The following is a 20,881-nucleotide window of genomic DNA, read 5'->3' as shown; positions in this document are numbered from 1 at the left end:
AGCCCGTGCTCTGCAACGGGAGAGGCCACAACAGTGAGAGGCCTGCGTACCGCAAAAAAAAAAAAAAAAAAAAAAAAAAGGAAGCGAGCAACTAAATCAATAAACAAACCTACCAATGATAATAAACTCTAAATACTAAACTAAGGTAAACATAAAACCAGGAACGAATTATGTGCAGGGAGCAAACTCCAAGTCTACAGTTGCTCCCAAAGTCCACCTCCTCAATTTGGGATGATTCGTTGTCTATTCAGGTATTCCACCGATGCAGGGTACATTAAGTTGATTGTGGAGCTTTAATCCGCTGCTTCCGAGGCTGCTGGGAGAGATTTCCCTTTCTCTTCCTCGTTCGCACAGCTCCTGGGGTTCAGCTTTGGATTTGGCCCTGCCTCTGCGTGTAGGTTGCCTGAGGGCATCTGTTCTTCACCCAGACAGGACAGGGTTGAAGTAGCAGCTGATTGGGGGGCTCTGGCTCACTCAGGCCGGGGGGAGGGAGGCGTATGGATGCGGGGCGAGCCTGTGGCGGCAGAGGATGGCGTGACGTTGCAACAGCCTGAGGTGCACCGTGTGTTCTCCCAGGGAAGTTGTCCCTGGATCACGGGACCCTGGCTGTGGTGGGCTGCACAGCCTCCCGGGATGGGAGGCGTGGATAGTGACCTGTGCTTGCACACAGGCTTCTTGGTGCCTGCAGCAGCAGCCTTCGCATTCTATGCCCGTCTCTGGGGTCCACGCTGATAGCCACAGCTCGCGCCCATCTCTGGAACTCGTTTAGGTGGTGTTCTGAATCCCCTCTCCTCATGCACCCCGAAGCAATGCTCTCTTGCCTCTTAGACAGTTCCAGACTTTTTCCTGGAATCCCTCCCGGCTAGCTGTGGCGCACTAGCCCCTTCAGCCTGTGTTCACGCAGCCAACCCCAGTCCTCTCCCTGGGATCTGACCTATGAAGCCTGAGCCTCAGCTCCCAGACTGCACCCACCCTGGCAAGTGAGCAGACAAGCCTCTCAGGCTGGTGAGTGCTAGTTGGCACCGATCCTCTGTGCGGGAATCTCTCCACTTTGCCCTCTGCACCCCTGTTGCTGCGCTCTCCTCCGTGGCTCTGAAGCTTCCCACCTCCACCACCTGTCTCTGCCAGTGAAGGAGCCCCTGGATCACGGGACCCTGGCTGTGGTGGGCTGCACAGCCTCCCGGGATGGGAGGCGTGGATAGTGACCTGTGCTTGCACACAGGCTTCTTGGTGCCTGCAGCAGCAGCCTTCGCATTCTATGCCCGTCTCTGGGGTCCACGCTGATAGCCACAGCTCGCGCCCATCTCTGGAACTCGTTTAGGTGGTGTTCTGAATCCCCTCTCCTCATGCACCCCGAAGCAATGCTCTCTTGCCTCTTAGACAGTTCCAGACTTTTTCCTGGAATCCCTCCCGGCTAGCTGTGGCGCACTAGCCCCTTCAGCCTGTGTTCACGCAGCCAACCCCAGTCCTCTCCCTGGGATCTGACCTATGAAGCCTGAGCCTCAGCTCCCAGACTGCACCCACCCTGGCAAGTGAGCAGACAAGCCTCTCAGGCTGGTGAGTGCTAGTTGGCACCGATCCTCTGTGCGGGAATCTCTCCACTTTGCCCTCTGCACCCCTGTTGCTGCGCTCTCCTCCGTGGCTCTGAAGCTTCCCACCTCCACCACCTGTCTCTGCCAGTGAAGGAGCTTCCTAGTGTGTGGAAACTTTTCCCCCTTCACAGCTCCCTCCCAGAGGTGCAGGTCCTGTCTCTATTCTTTTGTCTGTTTTTTCTTCTTTCTTTTGCCCTACCCAGGTACGTGGGGAGTTTCTTGCCTTTGGGGAGGTCTGAGGTCTTCTGCCAGTGTTCTGTACGTGTTCTGTAGGAGTTGTTCCACATGTAGATGTATTTCTGATGTATTTGTGGGGAGGAAGGTGATCCCCATATCTTACTCCTCTGCCATCTTAAAGGTCTCCCCCGACGATAGCCATTCTGACAGGTGCAAGGTGATATCTCATTGTGGTTTTGTTTCTTTCTTCTTCGTTTTTTTTTTTGGCCATGCCTCGTGCCTCGTGGGATCTTAGTTCTCCGTCCAGGGATTGAACCTGGGCCCTCGGCAGTGAAAGCATGTAGTGCTAACCACTGGACCACCAGGGAATCCCCTCATTGTGGTTTTGATTTGCATTTCCCTGATGATTAACCATGCTGAGCATCTTTTCATGTGCTTTTTGGCCATTTGCATATCCTCTTCGGAGAAATGTCTTCAGTTCTGCCCATTTTTTAATCGTTTTTTTTTTCTTTTCTTTTGATGTTGAGTTGTATGAACTGTTTATATATGTTGGATATTAACCCCTTATCAGTCATATCATTTGCAAATATTTTCTCCCATTCAGTAGGTTGTCTTTTCATTTTGTCGATGGTTTATTTTGCTGTGCAAAAGCTTTTAAGTTTAATTAGTTCCCATTTGTTTATTTTTGCTTTTATTTCCCTTGTTTTAGGAGACAGATACAAAAAAATATTGCTATGGTTTATGTCAAAGTCTTCTGTCTATGTTTTCCTCTAGGAGTTTTATGGTATCCGGTCTTACATTTAGATCTTTAATCCATTTTGAGCTTACTTTTATATATGATGTTAGAGAGTGTTCTGATTTCACTATTCTACATGTAGCTGTCCAGTTTTCCCAACACTTATTGAAGAGACTGTATTTTCTCCATTGTATATTCTTGCCTCCTTTGTCATAGATTAATTTACCATAAGTTCATGGGTTTATTTCTGGGCTCTCTATTGTGTTCCATTGATCTGTGGGTCTGTTTTTGTGCCAGTACCATACTGTTGTGATTACTGTAGCTTTGTGGTATAGTCTGAAGTCAGGGAGCATGGTTTCTCTAGCTGTATTCTTCTTTCTCAAGATTGCTTTAGCTATTTGGGGTCTTTTGTGTTTCCATACAGATTTTAAAATTATTTGTTCTATTTCTGTGATAGATGCCATTGGTATTTTGATAGGGGTTGCATTGAATCTGTAGATTGCCTTGGGTGTGGTATGATCCTTTTTTAACAATATTAATTCTCCCAATCCAGGAACACAATGTATCTTTCCATTTCATTGTGTCATCTTCAATTCCATTCATTAGAGTCTTTTAGTGTTCCAAGTACAGGTCTTTTACCTCCTTAGGTAGGTTTATTCCTAGGTATTTTATTCTTTTTGATGTGATGGTAAATGGGACTGTTTCCTTAATTTCTCTTTCTGATAATTTGTTGTTAGTGTATAGAAATGCAACATATTTCTGTATATTAATTTTGTATCCTGCAACTTTACCAAATTCACCAATGAGCTCTAGTAGTTTTCTGGTGGTGTCTGTAGGATTTTTCTGTGTATAGTATCATGTCATCTGCAAACAGTTTTACTTCTTTGTTTCCAATTAAAATTCCTTTTATTTCTTTTTCTTCTCTGATTGCTGTGCCTAGGACTTCCAAACTGTTGAATAAAAGTGGTGAGAGTGGGCATTTTTGTCTTATTCCTGAGCTTAGTGGAAATGCTTTCAGCTTTTCACTGTTGAGTATGATGTTACCTGTGGGTTTGTCATACATGGCCTGTATTATGTTGAGGTATGTTCCCTCTGTGCCTCAGATTTCTTTTTAAATGTCCTATATTTGTACACAGTGATTGGACCCCAGATTAAGGAAGGAATTTTTTTGGCTTTTTAGTATTTTGTGGTGTTTTTATTAAATGAATATCCTAGGATGTGTGGTCAGAACACTTGATGATATAATGAAGTACCAAGGAACTCCAGGACCAGACTGCCAGGTCTTCAGTCCCTGCTCTACTACATATTGAACGTATGAAATTACATAAGATACTTAACAGCTCCGTGCCTTCATTTTCTCATCTGTAAACTGGGAATAAAAGAATAATAATAATTAGCTTATAATAGTGTTTGTTGCAACATTGGTTATTATGAAGATCATAAGAGTTCAAACGTAAAGTGCTTAGAGCAGTGCCTGGCAAATAGTAAGCACTTAATAACTGTTGCTAATAACAGTTATTAGCAACTCCTGGCTCTGTGGCTTGGAAAGATACTTAGGCTCCCTGTGTTTCTATTTCTTTCTTTTCTTTTATTATTATTATTTTTAAATTAATTAATTTATTTATTTATTTTTGGCTGTGTTGGGTCTTCGTTGCTGTGCGCGGACTTTCTCTAGTTGCAGTGAGCGAGGGCTACTCTTCATTGCAGTGCGCGTGCTTCTCATTGTGGTGGCTTCTCTTGTGGCGGAGCATGGGCTCTAGGTCCGCGGGCTTCTGTAGTTATGGCACACGGTCTCAGTAGTTGTGGCTCAAGGCTCTAGAGTGCAGGCTCAATAGTTGTGGCACACGGGCTTAGTTGCTCCACAGCATGTAAGATCTTCCCAGACCAGGGCTTGAACCTGTGTCCCCTGCATTTGTTTTTTTTTTTTTAATATTTTTTATTTAGCTGTGCTGGATCTTAGTTGCGGCACACGGGATCTTCATTGCGGCCTGCGGGCTCTAGTTCCCTAACCAAGGATCGAACCTGGGCCCCCTGCACTGAGAGTGTGGAGTCTAACCGCTGGACCACCAAGGAAGTCCCCTTGTGACATTTCTTAGTCATAGTTTCAGGGCTCAGGATGTCTCTGGTTTGCCACTCTCTGGAGATCCATGGCTTGGCCATCCGTGAGCTCATCTTGCTTCTTCTAACAGGATCCGTCTCACTATCCTGTTCTGGGATCACCTGGAAGGCTTGTCAGATTCTTAACCACTGCACCACCAGGGAAGTCCCTCTTTTTTAAAAAAATATTTATTTATTTATTTGACTGCGCTGGGTCTTAGTTGTGGCATGTGGTATCTTCATTGCCGCATGCAGGATCTTTAATTGCAGCACGCAGCATCTTTTAGTTGCAGCATGCGGGATCTAGTTCCCTGACCAGGGATTGAACCCGGATCCCCTGCATTGGGAGCGTGGAGTCTTAACCCCTGGACCACCAGGGAAGTGCCAGATTTCGATTTCTTTAACTCTAAAATGGGGATAATACTTTCTGCTCCATCTAAGTTATAAGGCACTTATGAGGATGAAATAAGATTTTATGTGTGAAAGTACCATGTGAAGCACTGACAAAAAGTTTTCCTCTTATTAATGATTATTATCATTAAAATAAATAGATATTCTATTTGATGCTTTTTAGCTCATCTGTTTTAATTTTTGCATATAAATAATTTATTTGATATAGTTACATATTAATAATCTCATATAATTTATAAACAATGTTGTGGATGCTTAGAAGTTTTTTTACTGAAAGACATACATAATCAAAAAAGCTTGAAGACCTACTGATCTAAAGAAGTGTTTATGATATGAGCTCATTCATGCAGTGTTAACACATTATTGACTGGGGGATTTTTGCATAAACTAATGCCTGTGGCCAAAGATTTGTCTTATAAGTGAATATTGAAACACACACGTTTGAGTAAATATCAACAACTTTTTTTGCACTTAATGTATTTATTTGAAACTTTGTACATGTCTTACTAAAGCATTCTAATATTTCGTTAGAGTGTGGTAGGCCCTAGCAGACACCTCTGTGCAGGGGAACAGAACATCTATTACAAATATACCATGTTTCACTGCACTTTCCCCTGGAAGAGCAGACTCTACACTTTCTGGTGACATTTTTTTTTAGTCGTGTGGATATTATTTCCTCTAGAATACGTTATTTTATTTTACTTGATAGTTGACAAGGTGGATCTTTGCGGGGGGCTCTTTTAGAAACGCCACAAGAAGGATCAGGTGCGGGACTACCACTATATTCACCAGAATGGTCAGTTACCTATTCTCTAGGTACTGCTAACAAAAATTGCTTGTAAGTCATTTTATTCTGTGCATTAAAGCTACAATAAATTTTAAACACGTTGAATAAACCGCAATTACTCAAATAGAAACCCACTTTCTTATACCACTTTTGAATTTTCCAGAGGATATTGAAGTTTTCCAGGCATTGATCGGATTGATCAACTCCTTTCATATATTTATTATACTCTGTTAGACAAGTGGGCTTAGTTATCTGATGCCCACTCCTCCTGTCTTCCTTTCCTGTAGGAGGAGGCTGAGGCCTCCTCCTATGGAGGCGTCATGAATAGCTGTCACCATGCAGACTAACCTCTTGTCTTTCCATACAAGAAGAATCACTTCTCCCTTCCATAAGAATGTCATTTCTCCCCTCTGTATATTTTTAGATTTATCCTTTAATTGGTTTGGTAGACCACGATTATCTCTTATAGTCCCACAAACTCTGGTTTTATTTTTCAACAATATTTCAGTTGTGGGCACACTGTTGTAATAATTGTCTTGGTAAATATGGTGCCATGAGCTAAGATAAGGTTGTAGGACTGAAACTGTTTCTTGAAGTTTCTTTTCTTCACCAGTGTAAATCTCAAGGTTGCATATATATCCAGTTTCACTTTTGCTAACCATCCTAACCAAAATTCCATATTTTGTAAGTTTTCCGGGATTATAGGTTTTAAATCTGAGTCATCCTCTCCACTTTATCATTGCCTCATCAAGTGATAGCTCTTGTTTGAGTATATAGATCAATTGAAATTTTGGTAGAAAATAATCCAAAAGAGCTTTAACTTTTGAAATTCTGTCTGCAGGAAGTGGAGTTTCCAAGTTATCATTAAAGTGAAGAAATGTCATTATTTGTTCGAACCTTCTTCTCATCATAATCTTTGGAAAGATAGGTTTCAAGTAAGGGATCAACCGACTGTTCTTTCCAGTGTGACTTTCTTATTTGTCCCATCAAAATTATTAATCCAAGAAACTTCTTCATGTCACTATTGGTTACATCAGTCCATTTTAAAGCTTTATCATACTTTTTATATGATTTTTCGTTCTGTTGGTGATACAAGTTTGTTTGAGAAGTGACCAACTTGAAAAAGCCATTACCAAAAATTCTGTTATTTTGCTAATACTTTGCGGGTTATTACATTCAATAGTTATACCTGACACACCTCTAAAGTCTTCTAATTTTCGTGAAATGTTGTCCTCAGTCCACTCCTCTGTAGAAGCAAAGGAGCATTCTCCAGCACCGTGAGTTTCATTTTCACTTTCTGTATCAGAATCAATCACTAAGGTTTTTTGTCTTTTTGTTGGTCTGATATTCATATCATCTGAATCAGAACTGTATTCTGAAGAACTATCATCTTCTGAGACACTAGCATATATGTCGCTCGGACAATCAGAGAAAGTATCTGCATAAAATTCACCGAAAAATTCTTCTTCACTCAAAATTTCGTGATGCGTTATTTTTGAAAATTTTATGGTAATAAACTTGCATTTATAATATACACAGGGTTGGAACAAAAACCTAACTGAGCAAAATGTGAATGATAATGACAATCATAAGTTGTGATCAATTTTAAGCTCTAACAACTTTGCCTGGTGATGTTAATTTTATCACTCTCTAAAACCGTATTGTTATGTCTCTGGTCAATACTGTTCGGGTAACAAAAGATGTATTAATACACCTGTGGTCAATAATGTGTTAATTCTGGCATTCTTGGCAGCATGCATCATCAACTGCCGTAAGAATGTCTTTGTACTCTTAGATTTCATATTAAGGAAGGAATTACCTTAAGAAAGTCATTAGCAATAAACAGAAAGAGCTACAGAAACAATGTTCATTGCAACATTGTAATAAAAGTTAGACATAACCTATATGTTCATCAAATAGGGGAATGTTTAAGTAAACTCTGATATATTTATAGGCTGTAGCCTCTGTTATGCAGCTTAGTAAACTATAATAAAGTTCTAAGGTTAGGAATTGTTTTAAAGAATATTTCCTGAGGAAGCATTCCCAATATAATGGTAGATGGAAAAATTAAGATACAAGGAGATATAGATATGCAGAATAACTCCAGTTCTAGTAAAAATGCACATACGTAAGACTGGAAAGAAATATATTAACATGCTAATAGTGATTATCTCCTGATAGTAGGATTACGTGTTATTTTTAGTGTCTTCATACTTTTCTGTATTTTCTAGTTTTTCTGCAATGAACATGTATTAGTTTTATACTTAGGAAGAAAGAGTTGATTTTAAATAAAAATTTAAAAATATAAGCCATACTTATTATCCTTAGGATCTAGATTTCCATTAATTGAATACCTTTGTTAGAGTGTGAATCATAGGATTGGGAAGGACTTTAATAAGTTATCATGGCCAATTCTGAGAATTTCACTGATGAATTTCAGACAGCTGAATTAGTTTTTTTAAATGTTAAAGTGTATTTTGGGGGTTTTATTTTGTGTGATACTGACCACTCTTGCAATAAGAGTTTAGATCTCATCCTTTCTTTCAGTCTTAACAACTCGAATTTCTTTTAAAGTTCTTTATTGAGCCCATTCTCCAAACTTTAGCTTCTTGGTGTAGAATTTGATTTAGAAACCAGGAAGACTTGATGTTTGTAAAAAACATTGCCTTCCATCACAAACTTGGCTATATGTCAGAACCATCTGAGGAGCTCTTAAAAAATACAAATGTGCTAAATATTCTGATTTAACAAGTCTGGTCTGGGAGGGGGTAGGGAGGAAGGGGAGAGTAGGGTTTTGAAAATATTGCTAAATAATTTCACAGCTCTTAAATTAAAAATAGGCTCAATCAAGAACATTTGAAGAAATTTAAATTACTGAGGCTGAAAGAAAGGATGAGGTCCAAAGACTTACTGAAATAGTATTTCTTCTTGAATGGTGACACAAGCCTGGTTGTGAAAAGGCAACAAGAGGGCTGTTTGCTCAACTCTGGCAGAAACCCCTTCAGTGGATGTGTGCCCTGCCAGGAATCCAGATGCAATGGGGAAACATCACCATGATATGCTAACTCTATCCTTGGGTCTTTTCTTGGATGTACATACAGGGTCTCTTTCTACCACAGCCTTAATCTACTTGTAATGTTGCAGGGACTCGTCCCTCTTCTATTTCCTCTATAGTAATAATAGTAGTTACCATTTGCTGAGTTCCTGTTACCTACTAGGTATTTATATCCATCTATCTCTGATCCTTACCAGAACCTTGAAAGTCAGTTCTTTTACAGATATAGAAACAGGCTCAGATAGATCGAGTTTTTGATCTAAGGTCACATAGGAAATATCAAAACCAGATTTCAAAGCCTGCTCTGCTTGACTCCAGTGCCTGTACTTTGTCTGTGGCATCATGGTGCCTGCCTCCTTGCTGCTCCCTCATGTGTTTCCGGTGCTCAGATGGCCTACATCCAGGTCTTTAACTTTCTTACTTCAGCGTCTGACTGTGCAGATTTGTGCCTAAAGAGAGCAATGTCTTATGAAAGGCTGGGTTTCTTTTTTAAACTGTCCTTTCAGGGAACGCTGTGAGGAGCTCCGTGTTGAGTTGTACTGTATCCATCAGAAGGCAGTGAGCAAGGAGCGGAAAGCACAGATAGCATTTAATGAGGAGCTGGAAAGGCAGAAGCTGGTGGAAGAGCAGATGTTCTCAAAGCTCTGGGAGGAAGACCGACTGGCCAAAGAGAAGCGAGAAGCCGAAGAGGCGAGGAGACAGAGAGAGCTGGTGGAGAACACACGGCTGGGGCTGAGTGCCCAGATCACCAGCATCCAGGCACAAAGGCAGGCAGCGCGGCGGCTGAAGGAGGAGGAGGCGCGCCTTGTGGTGGGTCTTTTGAAATGCTTGTGATAGGACGATGAACTCAGTGGCTAGAATACACAGTTTGCCAGCCTGCTACTGTAGTTTGCCTGATGGCCAAGGCTCGTTCACAGAGCAACAGACCATGGTCAGAGCCTTGAATTTCAAGGCCCAGCTGACAGTGCCATCTCATTGTATAGGGCAAGTTACTTCACTACTGTGATTCAGTTTCCTCATCTACAAAATGAGGCAAAGGGCACTTGTCTTTGTTGTGAGGATGAAATGGGATAATCATCGGCAGTGCCAATGAAGCCTAGTGGCAATTTGGCAACATCCCCCCATTCTTTGATATGGATAATTGATAGTTTCCAAATCCTATATAAAGTGCTTATACAACAGCTACAGTAACCCCCCAGACCACCAGCATCAATAATTTTGTTCCTACAAGATCACTGCCCCTAGTATATACAAATTAGAGTTGTCAATGGAAATGTGTGCAAGCACTCAAAAAGGTAGCAATTTTATAAGTATATAAAGCTTTCAACATCTGATACTTTAATACCACTAAATTTAGGAAGATGGTAATATTTTCCTGGGAAATCTCAAGTATTGAGATTTGAAACCATAAGAAATATCAAAGGTAAGGTACATGCAGAGACCAGAAATCTTCTCTGGGTTTAAGATTGTTTTATTTTGAAGAGTTTAGTAGAAGATCTCTAAGAAAATCAAAATAGTGGCCCCCAAATGGCCTTACATATACCCCCTCCTCTGGTGTAAGATACTTAGTGAGCTACTTTTACTCACAACACTTCTGACACCAAATGTGTGGGTTTTTTTCTCACATCAGACAATACTCTGATGCTCTGCAGACGCTGATTAGGTGTCCTACAATTTGACTCAGTTCTGATACTATCTGGAGTTAGTGTCAGACTCCATAAGTTGAAGGGCTTAGTCCCACAAGACTGCCCTCACTTCAGATACCCATCACAAGTTGTGGGTCCCTAGGTTACCCACACTTCTGTCCAGCTTGGCTACAAAGTCCAAGGTTCTCATGACTCCCCCTCAGTTTCAGTAATTCACTAAAACAACTCATGGAACTTAGGAAAGTGCTTTACTTACCATTACCAGCTTATTGTAAGGTATACAACTCAGAGATGGTCAAATGGAAGAGATGCATAGGGGAAGGTATGTGAGGTGGTACTCAGAGCTTCCATGCCCCCACCACCTTGATGCGTTCAATCCAGAAGCTCTCTGGACCTCGTCCTTTGGGGGTTTATGGAGGTTTCATCACATGGGCGTGATTGATTAATTCAATTGCCATTGGTGATTGAACTCAATCTCTGGCCCCTCTTCCCTCCCTGGAGGTCAAGGGGTGGAGCTAAAGTTCCACCCCTCTGATCACATGGTTTGGTCTTTCTAGTTATCATCTCCCATCCTGAAGCTATCTAGGGGATCCAACCACTGGTCATCTCATTAGGCTACAAAAGATAATCTTATCATTTTGGAGATTCCAAGGGTGTTAGGAGCTATGTGCCAGGAACCAGGGGCAAAGACAAAATATTTATTTTTTATAGCACACCTAGCTATCTCTATTTCTACCTTACTTTAAAAAAAATTTTTTTTGGAAATAACTTTAACAAGGAGTTGCCAAAAATATTAGAGTTTCTGTGTACCTTTACATAACCAAATATTATATAGAGAGACTTATAAAGACTTATACTGGTATAATACTTTCAACTAAAGTTACTCACTTATTTAACTAAACTAAAAAACCCTTCTTTGGATTTCACCAGCTTTTACATGCACTCTTTGGAGGAAGGGGTATAGTTCTATGAAATTTTACCATATGTAACCACTACATTTATGTAACCACTACTGAATCAGGATACAGAATTGTTCCATCATTCAAAGAAACTCCTTCCAGCTACTCCTTTATTGTTATAACCTCTGTCAAAGAAAATTCAATTAACAATCAAGTTAAGAAGAAAAAGAGAATTTTATTCAAGCCAAACTTAGGATTATAATACAAGAGACAGACTCTCAGAAGCTCTGAGAATTGTTCCACCTGTTAGTAGTTGAAGGCAGTCATATACATGTTCAAGACAGAAAATCATACATCAAAATGACACAATGACATTTTACATAAGTTCACCAAAGATACATAGTCCGGGTAAGCACATACAAAGCAAGTAGTAAGTTACCATGACCCCTTCCAGAGTTGGGAAAGAATATTAATCTTCTATAAAGTTCTATTGCTGGCGTCAGAAGAAAGAAAAAAAAAATTGATCTTTGCTATGAAGTAGGCATTTCCATCTTTGAGGAGGTCTGGTTAATGTATAATGAAGATGCACATTGCACTGTAAAGCGGGAGGGAGGAGGCCCAAACGGACAGAGAGAGAGAGAATTTTATGTTTACATTTTCGTCCTACCTTAAAATGTAAATTTTATTTCATCACCACCCTCAACCCTAACCCCTGGCAGCCACTGATGTGTTCTTTATCTCTATTATTTTGTAATTTCAAGAATGTTATTCCACCCTTTTTAATGTTATAATTATAACATTTGTTATAATTATAACAGTAATGTCATATTAAATAATAATATGAACATTTTCAAATGCACAGAAGTGGAGAGTACGATGATCATACTCATGTACTGATCTCCCAGTTTCAGCAGCTGTTGCATTTTGACATGTTGATTTCCTATATTCTACCCCCTTCCACTTTTGTTTTAAAATATGTCCCAGGGACTTCCCGGGTGGTCCAATGGTAAAGAATCCGCCTTACAATGCAGGGGACGCAGGTTCAATCCCTGGTCAGGGAACTAAAATCCTACATGCTGCAGGGCAACTAAGCCTGCGTGCCACAAACTACAGAGCCCACGTGCTCTGGAACCCAAGCACCACAACTAGAGAAGAGAAAACCCGCACGCCACAACTAGAGAGAAGCCTGCATACCACAACAAAGAGCCCGCACGCTGCAACGAAAGATCCCGCGTGCCTCAGCGAAGATCCTGTGGGCCACAACTAAGACCCGATGCAGCCAAAAAATATATATGTATATATATATGTGTATGTGTGTGTGTATATATATATATATATACACATATCCCAGACATGTCATTTCTCCCTTAAATACATCTCAAGTATGCATCTCAACAACATGATTAAGGACATTTTCTTATACAATGCCAATATCAAACCTAAAAAAATTAATAATAATTCATTGTTATCATCTAAAATCAGCATCAAATTTCCATCACTGTCTAAGTTATTTGACATTTAAATCAGGATCCAAACATTGTTGTCCTCTTATAAGTCTCTTTTAGAATGAGTCACTGTTTATTATTCAAATCTGGTCACATTTGAGATTGAAAGGGGTGCATTTAATTCAGTACATAAGCACAACAGTGTAAAATCAGAACTATCCTGGGGAAACCAAGACATAGTAAACTGCTTTTAGGTCTCTTAATTTTGAGCAGTTCTCCCCCCATACCATCTTTACCAGCTTCATAGTCTGATTTGGCTGATTGCTGGCTCCTGGTATAGTCAACCTTACTTTTTAAAAAGTGTGGCCTGGAACTTCCCTGGTGGTCCAGTGGCTAAGACTCCGCACTCCCACTGCAGGGGCCCCAGGTTTGATCCCAGGTCAGGGAACTAGATCCCACATGCCACAAATAAAAGTTTGCATGCTGCAACTGAAGATCCCGCATGCCTCAACGAACGTCCTGCACGTGGCAACTAAGACCCGGTGCAGCCAAATAAATAAATGAATGAAAAATAAATAAATAAATAAAAAGTGTGGCCTGCTATCCCACTGGCTTTCATGTTTGATATCCATCATTTTTCCTTAAATATTGCAGAGCATTTTTACTTTTATTGTCTCATTTGACCCTCACAATTCAGTGTGGATTTACTCTCATGACATTAATGGAAAAGTCTAGCATATAACTTCCCTCTCACAAGCCAGAAATTGTGGCAGTCATGGCTGTTGTGAGTCTCAGTTAGATCAAGTTAGTTGGGGATTGTATCCCTCCTCACTATGTGTGTCATCTCCTGTCCCCACTGGGCAAGGACTTATCCCTCCAGGAGAGTGCAAATGCCTTTGACAGGAGGATTAATGCCTCAGTTTATACCAAACTCACAGCACCCAACAGCAGTGGTACCCCAGTTAAAACTGATTAGTCAGGCAGTTAAGCTAGCCAGGAGGGTCAGATCGATAAGAAAATGAGAGGAATGGGGGAGAGCTTTTAAAGAACAAAATGCTTAATTTACTTTTGTATATTTAGCTGATGTGGACATCTCCATTTCTGGACTCTTATTGCTGGCTAATAATGTATCCAAATCTAGATGTGCAGATGTGCATAGAAGACTAAAGTCTGGGAGGTCAATACACCAAAACGTTGAGAATGGTAGTGGATGAATGGGTATTAAGAATAAAAGTGATTTATCCTTATACTTTTCTGCATTTTTGAACTCCACAGCTATTTATTACTTTATACACAGACAGCAATTTCACAAAGCTGTATTGCTGATTCAGCAATGAAACGGCAAGTTTTATTTCTTATAGTACCTTTTCACCCAGGAGTGTGTGTTTCCAAGAAACCGTTTATTCTCACCTCTTAAATGAAATGCATTAACTTCTTTGTTTTGTCCAACTGTACTGATGCAGTATCTTCACTATTGTTCTGCCATAGGAAAATGACAAAGCACAGGTGAAACTTGAGAATGAACAGGATAAGCTAAAGAAACAGAAGACAAAACAGGAAATAAGGGCTGCTTTGCAAAAAGCCCTCCAAGAGAAGATGGAGAATATTCAGCAGGAATACAGAGAAGATCAGGACTTGAACATGAAGCTCATGAAAAGCGCCCTTCAAAACTTACAGGAAGAGGCTGATAAAAAGAAGCAAAAAAGAGTAAGACGTTTATTCAGTGCCTACTGTGTGCTGGACGAGGTTCCTTGTTGAGCTCTCAGTCTTACGGGAACTAGCCATATGTAGAATAAAGCATAACTGCTACTGTAAGTGTGGTCCACGAACCAACAGCATTAGCATCATCTGGGAGGATGTTAGAAATAGAAATTCTTAGGCTTCAGACTCAGAATCTCCAAATTCAGATCTTGGCTGGGACAAGAAACCTGTTTTAACAAGCTCTCCCAGGTGATTCTGATGCTCACTAAAATTTGAGAACTCCTACTCTATAACATGGTGTTAGTACTGTGATAGCAGTATGGGATCGCAGGAAGTGGAGTGACTAAGTATGTCCAGAAGTTGGGGAAGACATCACTGAGAAAGTGGTGTTCAAGTTATACTCTGAAGGATATGTCATTTTGACAGGCAAAGAGAGTAGAGAAAATCATTCCAGTGTTTATTTAGCTGTTTCTTTAATTTGTATTGAACTCTTTAGGGTGTTGTTCTTTTCCTAAAGGTACTATGATTTGTTTTGTTTTGTTTTGATAGACTTTATTTTTTAGAGCAGTTTTAGGTTCACAGCAAAATTGAGCAAAAAGTACAGAAACTTCCCATATACCCCTGCCCCAACACATGCATAGCCTTCCCCATTCTCAACATCCTCCACCAGAGGGTACATTTGTTACAATCGATGAACCTACATTGACACATTATCACCCAAAGTCCATAGTTCACATTAGGGTCCATTCTTTGGTGTTGTAGATCTATAGGTTTTGACAAACATATGATGACATTTATCCACCATGAGAGTATTATACAGAGTGATTTCACTAGGCTAAAAATCCTCTGTGCTCCACCTGCTCATCCCTTCCTCCACCCCAAACCCCTGGAAACCACTGATATTTTTACTGTCTCCATAGTTTTGCCTTTTCCAGAATGTCATATCATTGGAATCATATAGTATGTAGCCTTTTCAGATTGGCTTCTTTCACTAACTAATATGCATTTAAGTTCCCTCCATATCTTTTCATGGCTTGATAGCTCATTTACTTTTAGCACTGAATCTATTCCATTGTGTGGATGTACTACAGTGTATTTATCCAGTCACCTTCTGAAGGACATCCTTGGTTGCTTCCAGGTTTTGGTGATTATGAATAAAGTTATTGTGTACATTCTTAGGCAGGTTTTTGTGTGAACATAACTTTTGGGTAAATATCATTTGGGTAAATATCAACATAACCTTTGGGTAAATATCATTTGGGTAAATATCAAGAAGCGTTATTGCTGCATCATATGGTAAGAGTATGTGTAGTTTTGTAAGAACAGCCAAACTGTCTTCCAAAGTGTCTCTACCATTTTGCATTCCCACCAGCAATGAATGAGAGTTCCTATTGCTCAGCATCCTTGTCAGTATTTCATGTTGTCAGTGTTCTGGACTTGAGCCATTCTAATAGGTGCGTAGTGATATATCATTGTTGTTTAATTTTAATTTCCCTAATGTCATGTGATATAGAGCATTAAGGATTCTGAACCCAATTCCAATGTGTAGAGTGGTATCCAAGCAATGCTCGGGACACGAGCTGCGTGTCCTACAATTCCATTCAATTCTGGCACTATCTACCCAGAGATAGCATCGGATTCCACAGGGAAAGGGCTCAGTTCTATAAGACTGCCCTCTACTTCAGTTTCCAGTCGCAAGCACAGATGGTTACCTGTGCTTCTGACCAACTGGCTACAAACTGGAAGTTCCAATGATCCTCCTCAAACTCAGGATGCCAATTGCAAATCCAAGTTGTTACTTGACAGACTGGCTATAAATCAGAGGTTCCCACGACCCCCTCCTTGAGTTCGATTGATTGGCTAGAGCAGCTCACAGAACTCAGGAAACCAGTTTGCTCACTAGATTACCAATTTATTACAGAGTATATTAAAGGATACAAATAAATAGCCAGATGAAGAGACATATAGGATGAGGTCCTGAACAAAGGAGCTTCGGTCCTCATGGAGTTTGGGGCCTGGCATGGTGGAAGTGTTCTGGTTCCCCAATTCTGAACCCTCTCCTTTGGGACTTTTATATAGGCTTCATTACATAGGCATGATTGGTTAAGTCATTGGCCATCAGTGATTGATTTCAGCCTCCAAACCTTCTCCCCTCCCCAGAGGTCAGGGAACTGGGACTGAAAGTTCCAACCGTCTAATCACATGGTTGGTTCTCCTGGCAACCAGAGGTGTTGGTCCAAAAGTCACCTCATTAACAGAACAAAAGACAACTTTGTTGCTCTCATCACTTAGGAAATTCTAAGGGTTTTAGGAGCTCTGTGCCAGAATGGGGATGAAGACCAAATATATATTTCTTATTATAAATCATAATATCACAAGCATCTTTTTATATGTTTGTCATCTGTATATTTTTGATGAGGTGCCTGTTAAGATCTTTGGCTCATTTTTGGGGTTGTTTGTTTTCTTCTTGTTGAGTTTTAAGAGTTCTTTGTATATTTTATCACGAAAGCACCCCTCCTACTGTCTTGTTGTAGCTTCTTCTTTGTCTTTGGTTGTAGAATATCTCTTCTGGTAGGTCCCAGTCTTTTTTTGTTCATGGTTGTTCAGCAGTTAGTTGTGATTTTTGTGTTTTCATGAGAGGAGGCGAGCTCAAGTCCTTCCATTCCACCATCTTGTCTCCAATGCTCTCTGTATATTTTAGATAACAGTCTTGTTATCGGATAAGTTTTTAGCAAATATTTTCTCCCAGTCTGTGACTTGTCTTTCATTCTCTTGATCAGAGCTTTCATAGAGCAAAATTTTTAATTTTAAAGAAGTCTAGCTTATCTATTCTTTCTTTCATGGATTGTGCCTTTGCTATTGTATCTAAAAGCTTATCACCAAACCCAAGGTCACTTAGATTTTCTTCTTTGTTATCTTCTAGGAGTTTTATATTTTACGTTTAGATCTTTGGTCCATTTTGAGTTAATTTTTGTAAAGGTGTAAGGTCTGTTTCTAGATTTTTTTTTTTTTTGGCATGTAGATGTCTAGTTGTTCTAGCACAATTTGTTGAAGAGATTCTCTTAACTCCATTGTATAGCCTTTGCTTCCTAGTCAAAGATCAGTTGGCTATATTTATATGAGTCTATTTTGGGGCTCTATGTTCTTTTCTACTGATCTATTGATCTATTCTTTCACCAATTCCATACCATCTTTTTTTTTTTTTTTTTTTTTTTTTTTTTTTGTGGTACACGGGCCTCTCACTGTTGTGGCCTCTCCCGTTGCGGAGTACAGGCTCCGGACGCACAGGCTCAGCGGCCATGGCTCACGGGCCCAGCCGCTTCGTGGCATGTGGGATCTTCCCGGAGCGGGGCACGAACCCATGTCCCCTGCATCGGCAGGCAGACTCTCAACCACCGTGCCACCAGGGAAGCCCTCCATACCATCTTGATTACTATAGTAAGTCTTAAAGTTGGGCAGGGTCAGTCCTCTGACTTTGATCTTGTCCTTAAATACTGAGTGGGCCAGTTTGGGTCTTTAGCCTCTTCATATAAATTTTAGAATCAGTTTGTTGATTTCCACAAAATAATTTGCTGAGATTTTTTAAAAATTACATTGAATCTATAGATCAAGAATGGAAGAACTGACATTTTGACAATATTGAGTATTCCTATTCATGAGCATGGACTATCTCTCTATTTAGTTCTTTGATTTTTCTCATCAGCTTTGTGCTTTTCCTCATAGATCTTGTACATATTTTGTTAGATTTGTACCTATGTATTTCATCTTTGGGGTGCTAATGTAAATGGTATTGTGTTTTTAATTTCAAATTCTACTTCATTGCTGGTATATAGGAAATCAGTTGACTTTTGTATGTTAACCTTGTATCCTGTAACCTTGCTTTAATTGCTTATTAGCTCCAGGAGTTTTTTATCAATTCCTTCAGATTTTCTACATAGACAACCATGTTATCTGTGAAAAAAGACAGCTTTATTTCTTCTTCCCAATCAGTATACCTTTCATTTCCTATTCTTGTCTTATTGTTTAAGCTAGGACTTTCAGTATAATGTGAAAAAGAGTGCTGAGAGGGGGCATCCTTGCCTTGTACCTGATTTTAGTGGGAAAGCTTCTAGTTTTTCATCATTAAGTATGATGTTAGTTGTAGGTTTTTTGTAGATATTCATTATCAAATTGAGGAATTCCCCCCTTTATTCCTGGTTTACTGAGAGGATTTTTTTTATTTTAACATGAGTGGGTGTTGGATTCTGCCAAATTTTTTTCTGCATTAACTGATATGATCATGTGGTTCTTCTTCTTCAGCCTGTTGATATGATGGATTACATTAATTGATTTTTGAATGGGGAACCAGCCTTGCTACCTAGGATAAACCTTTGTCATGTTGTATAATTCTTTTTATACATTGTTGGATTCAATTTACTAATATTTTGTTGAGAATTTTTGCATCTTTGTTTATAAGAGAGATACGTGTATAGTTTTTTTTTTCATAATATCTTTTTCTGCCTTTGGTATTAAGGTAATTCTGGCTTCATAGGATGAGTTAGGAAGTATTCCTTCTGCTTCTGTCTTGTGAAAGAAATTGTAGACACTTGGTATAATTTCTAACTTAAATGTTTGGTAGAATTCACCAGTGAACTCATCTGTGACTGGTGCTTTCTGTTTCAGAAAGTTAATTATTAATTCACTTTCTTTAATGATAGATATAGGCCTATTCAGATTGTCCTTTTCTTCTTGTGTCAATTTTGGCAGATTGTGTCTTTCAAAGAAGTGGTTCATTTCCTTTAGGGTATCAAATTTTTGGGCATAGAGTTGTTCATAGTATTTCTTTCTTACCCTTTTAATGACTGTTGTATTTGTACATGTAGTGATGTCCCCTCTTTCATTTCCGATATTATTAATTTTGGTCGTCTCCTTTCTTAGTTAGCCTGGCTAGAGGCTTATCGATTTTTTTTTTTTTTTTTTTTTTCGGGGTACGTGGGCCTCTCACTGCTGTGGCCTCTCCCGTTGCAGAGCACAGACTCTGGATGCGCAGGCTCAGCAGCCATGGCTCATGGGCCTAGCTGCTCCGCGGCATGTGGGATCCTCCCGAACCGGGGCACGAACCCGTGTTCCCTGCATCGGCAGGCGGACTCTCAACCACTGCGCCACCAGGGAAGCCCAGGCTTATCGATTTTATTGATCTTCTCAAAGAACTAGCTTTTGCTTTCACTGATTTTTCTCTTTCATTTCCTGTTTTCAATTTCATTGATTTCTCCTCTAGTTTTTATTTCTTTTCTTATGCTTACTGTGGATTTAATTTGCCTTTTCTTCTAGTTTCCTAAGGTGGAAGTTTAGATTATTGATTTTTAAAAAAATTTTTAACATCTTTATTGGAGTATAATTGATTTACAATGGTGTGTTAGTTTCTGCTTTATAACAAAGTGAATCAGTTATACATATACATATGTCCCCATACCTCTTCCCTTTTGTGTCTCCCTCCCTCCCACACTCCCTATCCCACCCCTCTAGGTGGTCACAGAGCACCAAGCTGATCTCCCTGTGCTATGCGGCTGCTTCCCACTAGCTATCTATTTTACTTTTGGTAGTGTATATATGTCCATGCCACTCTCGGCTGCTCCCCACTAGCTATCTATTTTACTTTTGGTAGTGTATATATGTCCATGCCACTCTCTCACTTTGTCCCACCTTACCATTCCCCCTCCCCGTATCCTCAAGTCCATTCTCTAGTAGGTCTGCGTCTTTATTCCCGTTTTGCCCCTGGGTTCTTCATGACCATTTTTCTTTTTTTTTTTTAGATTCCATATATATTGTGTTAGGAGGCGGTATTTGTTTTTCTCTTTCTGACTTACTTCACTCTGTATGACAGACTCTAGCTCCATCCACCTCACTACAAATAACTCAATTTCATTTCTTTTTATGGCTGAGTAATATTCCATTGTATATATATGTGCAACGTCTTCTTTATCCATTCATCTGTCGATGGACATTTAGGTTGCTTCCATGTCCTGGCTATTGTAAATAGAGCTGCAATGAACATTGTGGTACATGACTCTTTTTGAATTATGGTTTTCTCAGGTTATATGCCCAATAGTGGGATTCCTGGGACGTATGGTAGTTTTATTTTTCATTTTTTAAGGAACCTCCATACTGTTCTCCATAGTGGCTGTATGAATTTACATTCCCACCAACAGTGCAAGAGGGTTCCCTTTTCTCCACACCCTCTCCAGCATTTATTGTTTGTAGATTTTCTGATGATGGCAATTCTGACTGGTGTGAGATGATATCTCATTGTAGTTTTGATTTGCATTTCTCTAATGATTAATGATGTTGAGCATTCT

The 20,881-nt window shown here is 40.0% G+C and overlaps 1 protein-coding gene across 3 annotated transcripts in view; it reads left to right on the top strand.

Moving 5' to 3' along the window:
* Nucleotides 1-20,881, top strand: part of CFAP53 (cilia and flagella associated protein 53) — a 77,474-nt gene that overhangs the window by 27,947 nt on the left and 28,646 nt on the right. For all 3 annotated transcript variants that reach the window (XM_024132193.3, XM_028480141.2, XM_028480140.2), the window contains 2 exons: nt 9,362-9,665; nt 14,334-14,552. In XM_024132193.3, the coding sequence (XP_023987961.1) occupies nt 9,362-9,665; nt 14,334-14,552 (523 nt within the window). The remainder of the gene's footprint in view (nt 1-9,361; nt 9,666-14,333; nt 14,553-20,881) is intronic.

Source organism: Physeter macrocephalus, chromosome 19 (genome assembly GCF_002837175.3).
Source record: "Physeter macrocephalus isolate SW-GA chromosome 19, ASM283717v5, whole genome shotgun sequence".
Taxonomy (NCBI): domain Eukaryota; kingdom Metazoa; phylum Chordata; class Mammalia; order Artiodactyla; family Physeteridae; genus Physeter; species Physeter macrocephalus.
Note: the sequence above shows the minus strand (reverse complement) of the source record. Positions and strands in the feature narration are given on the sequence as shown.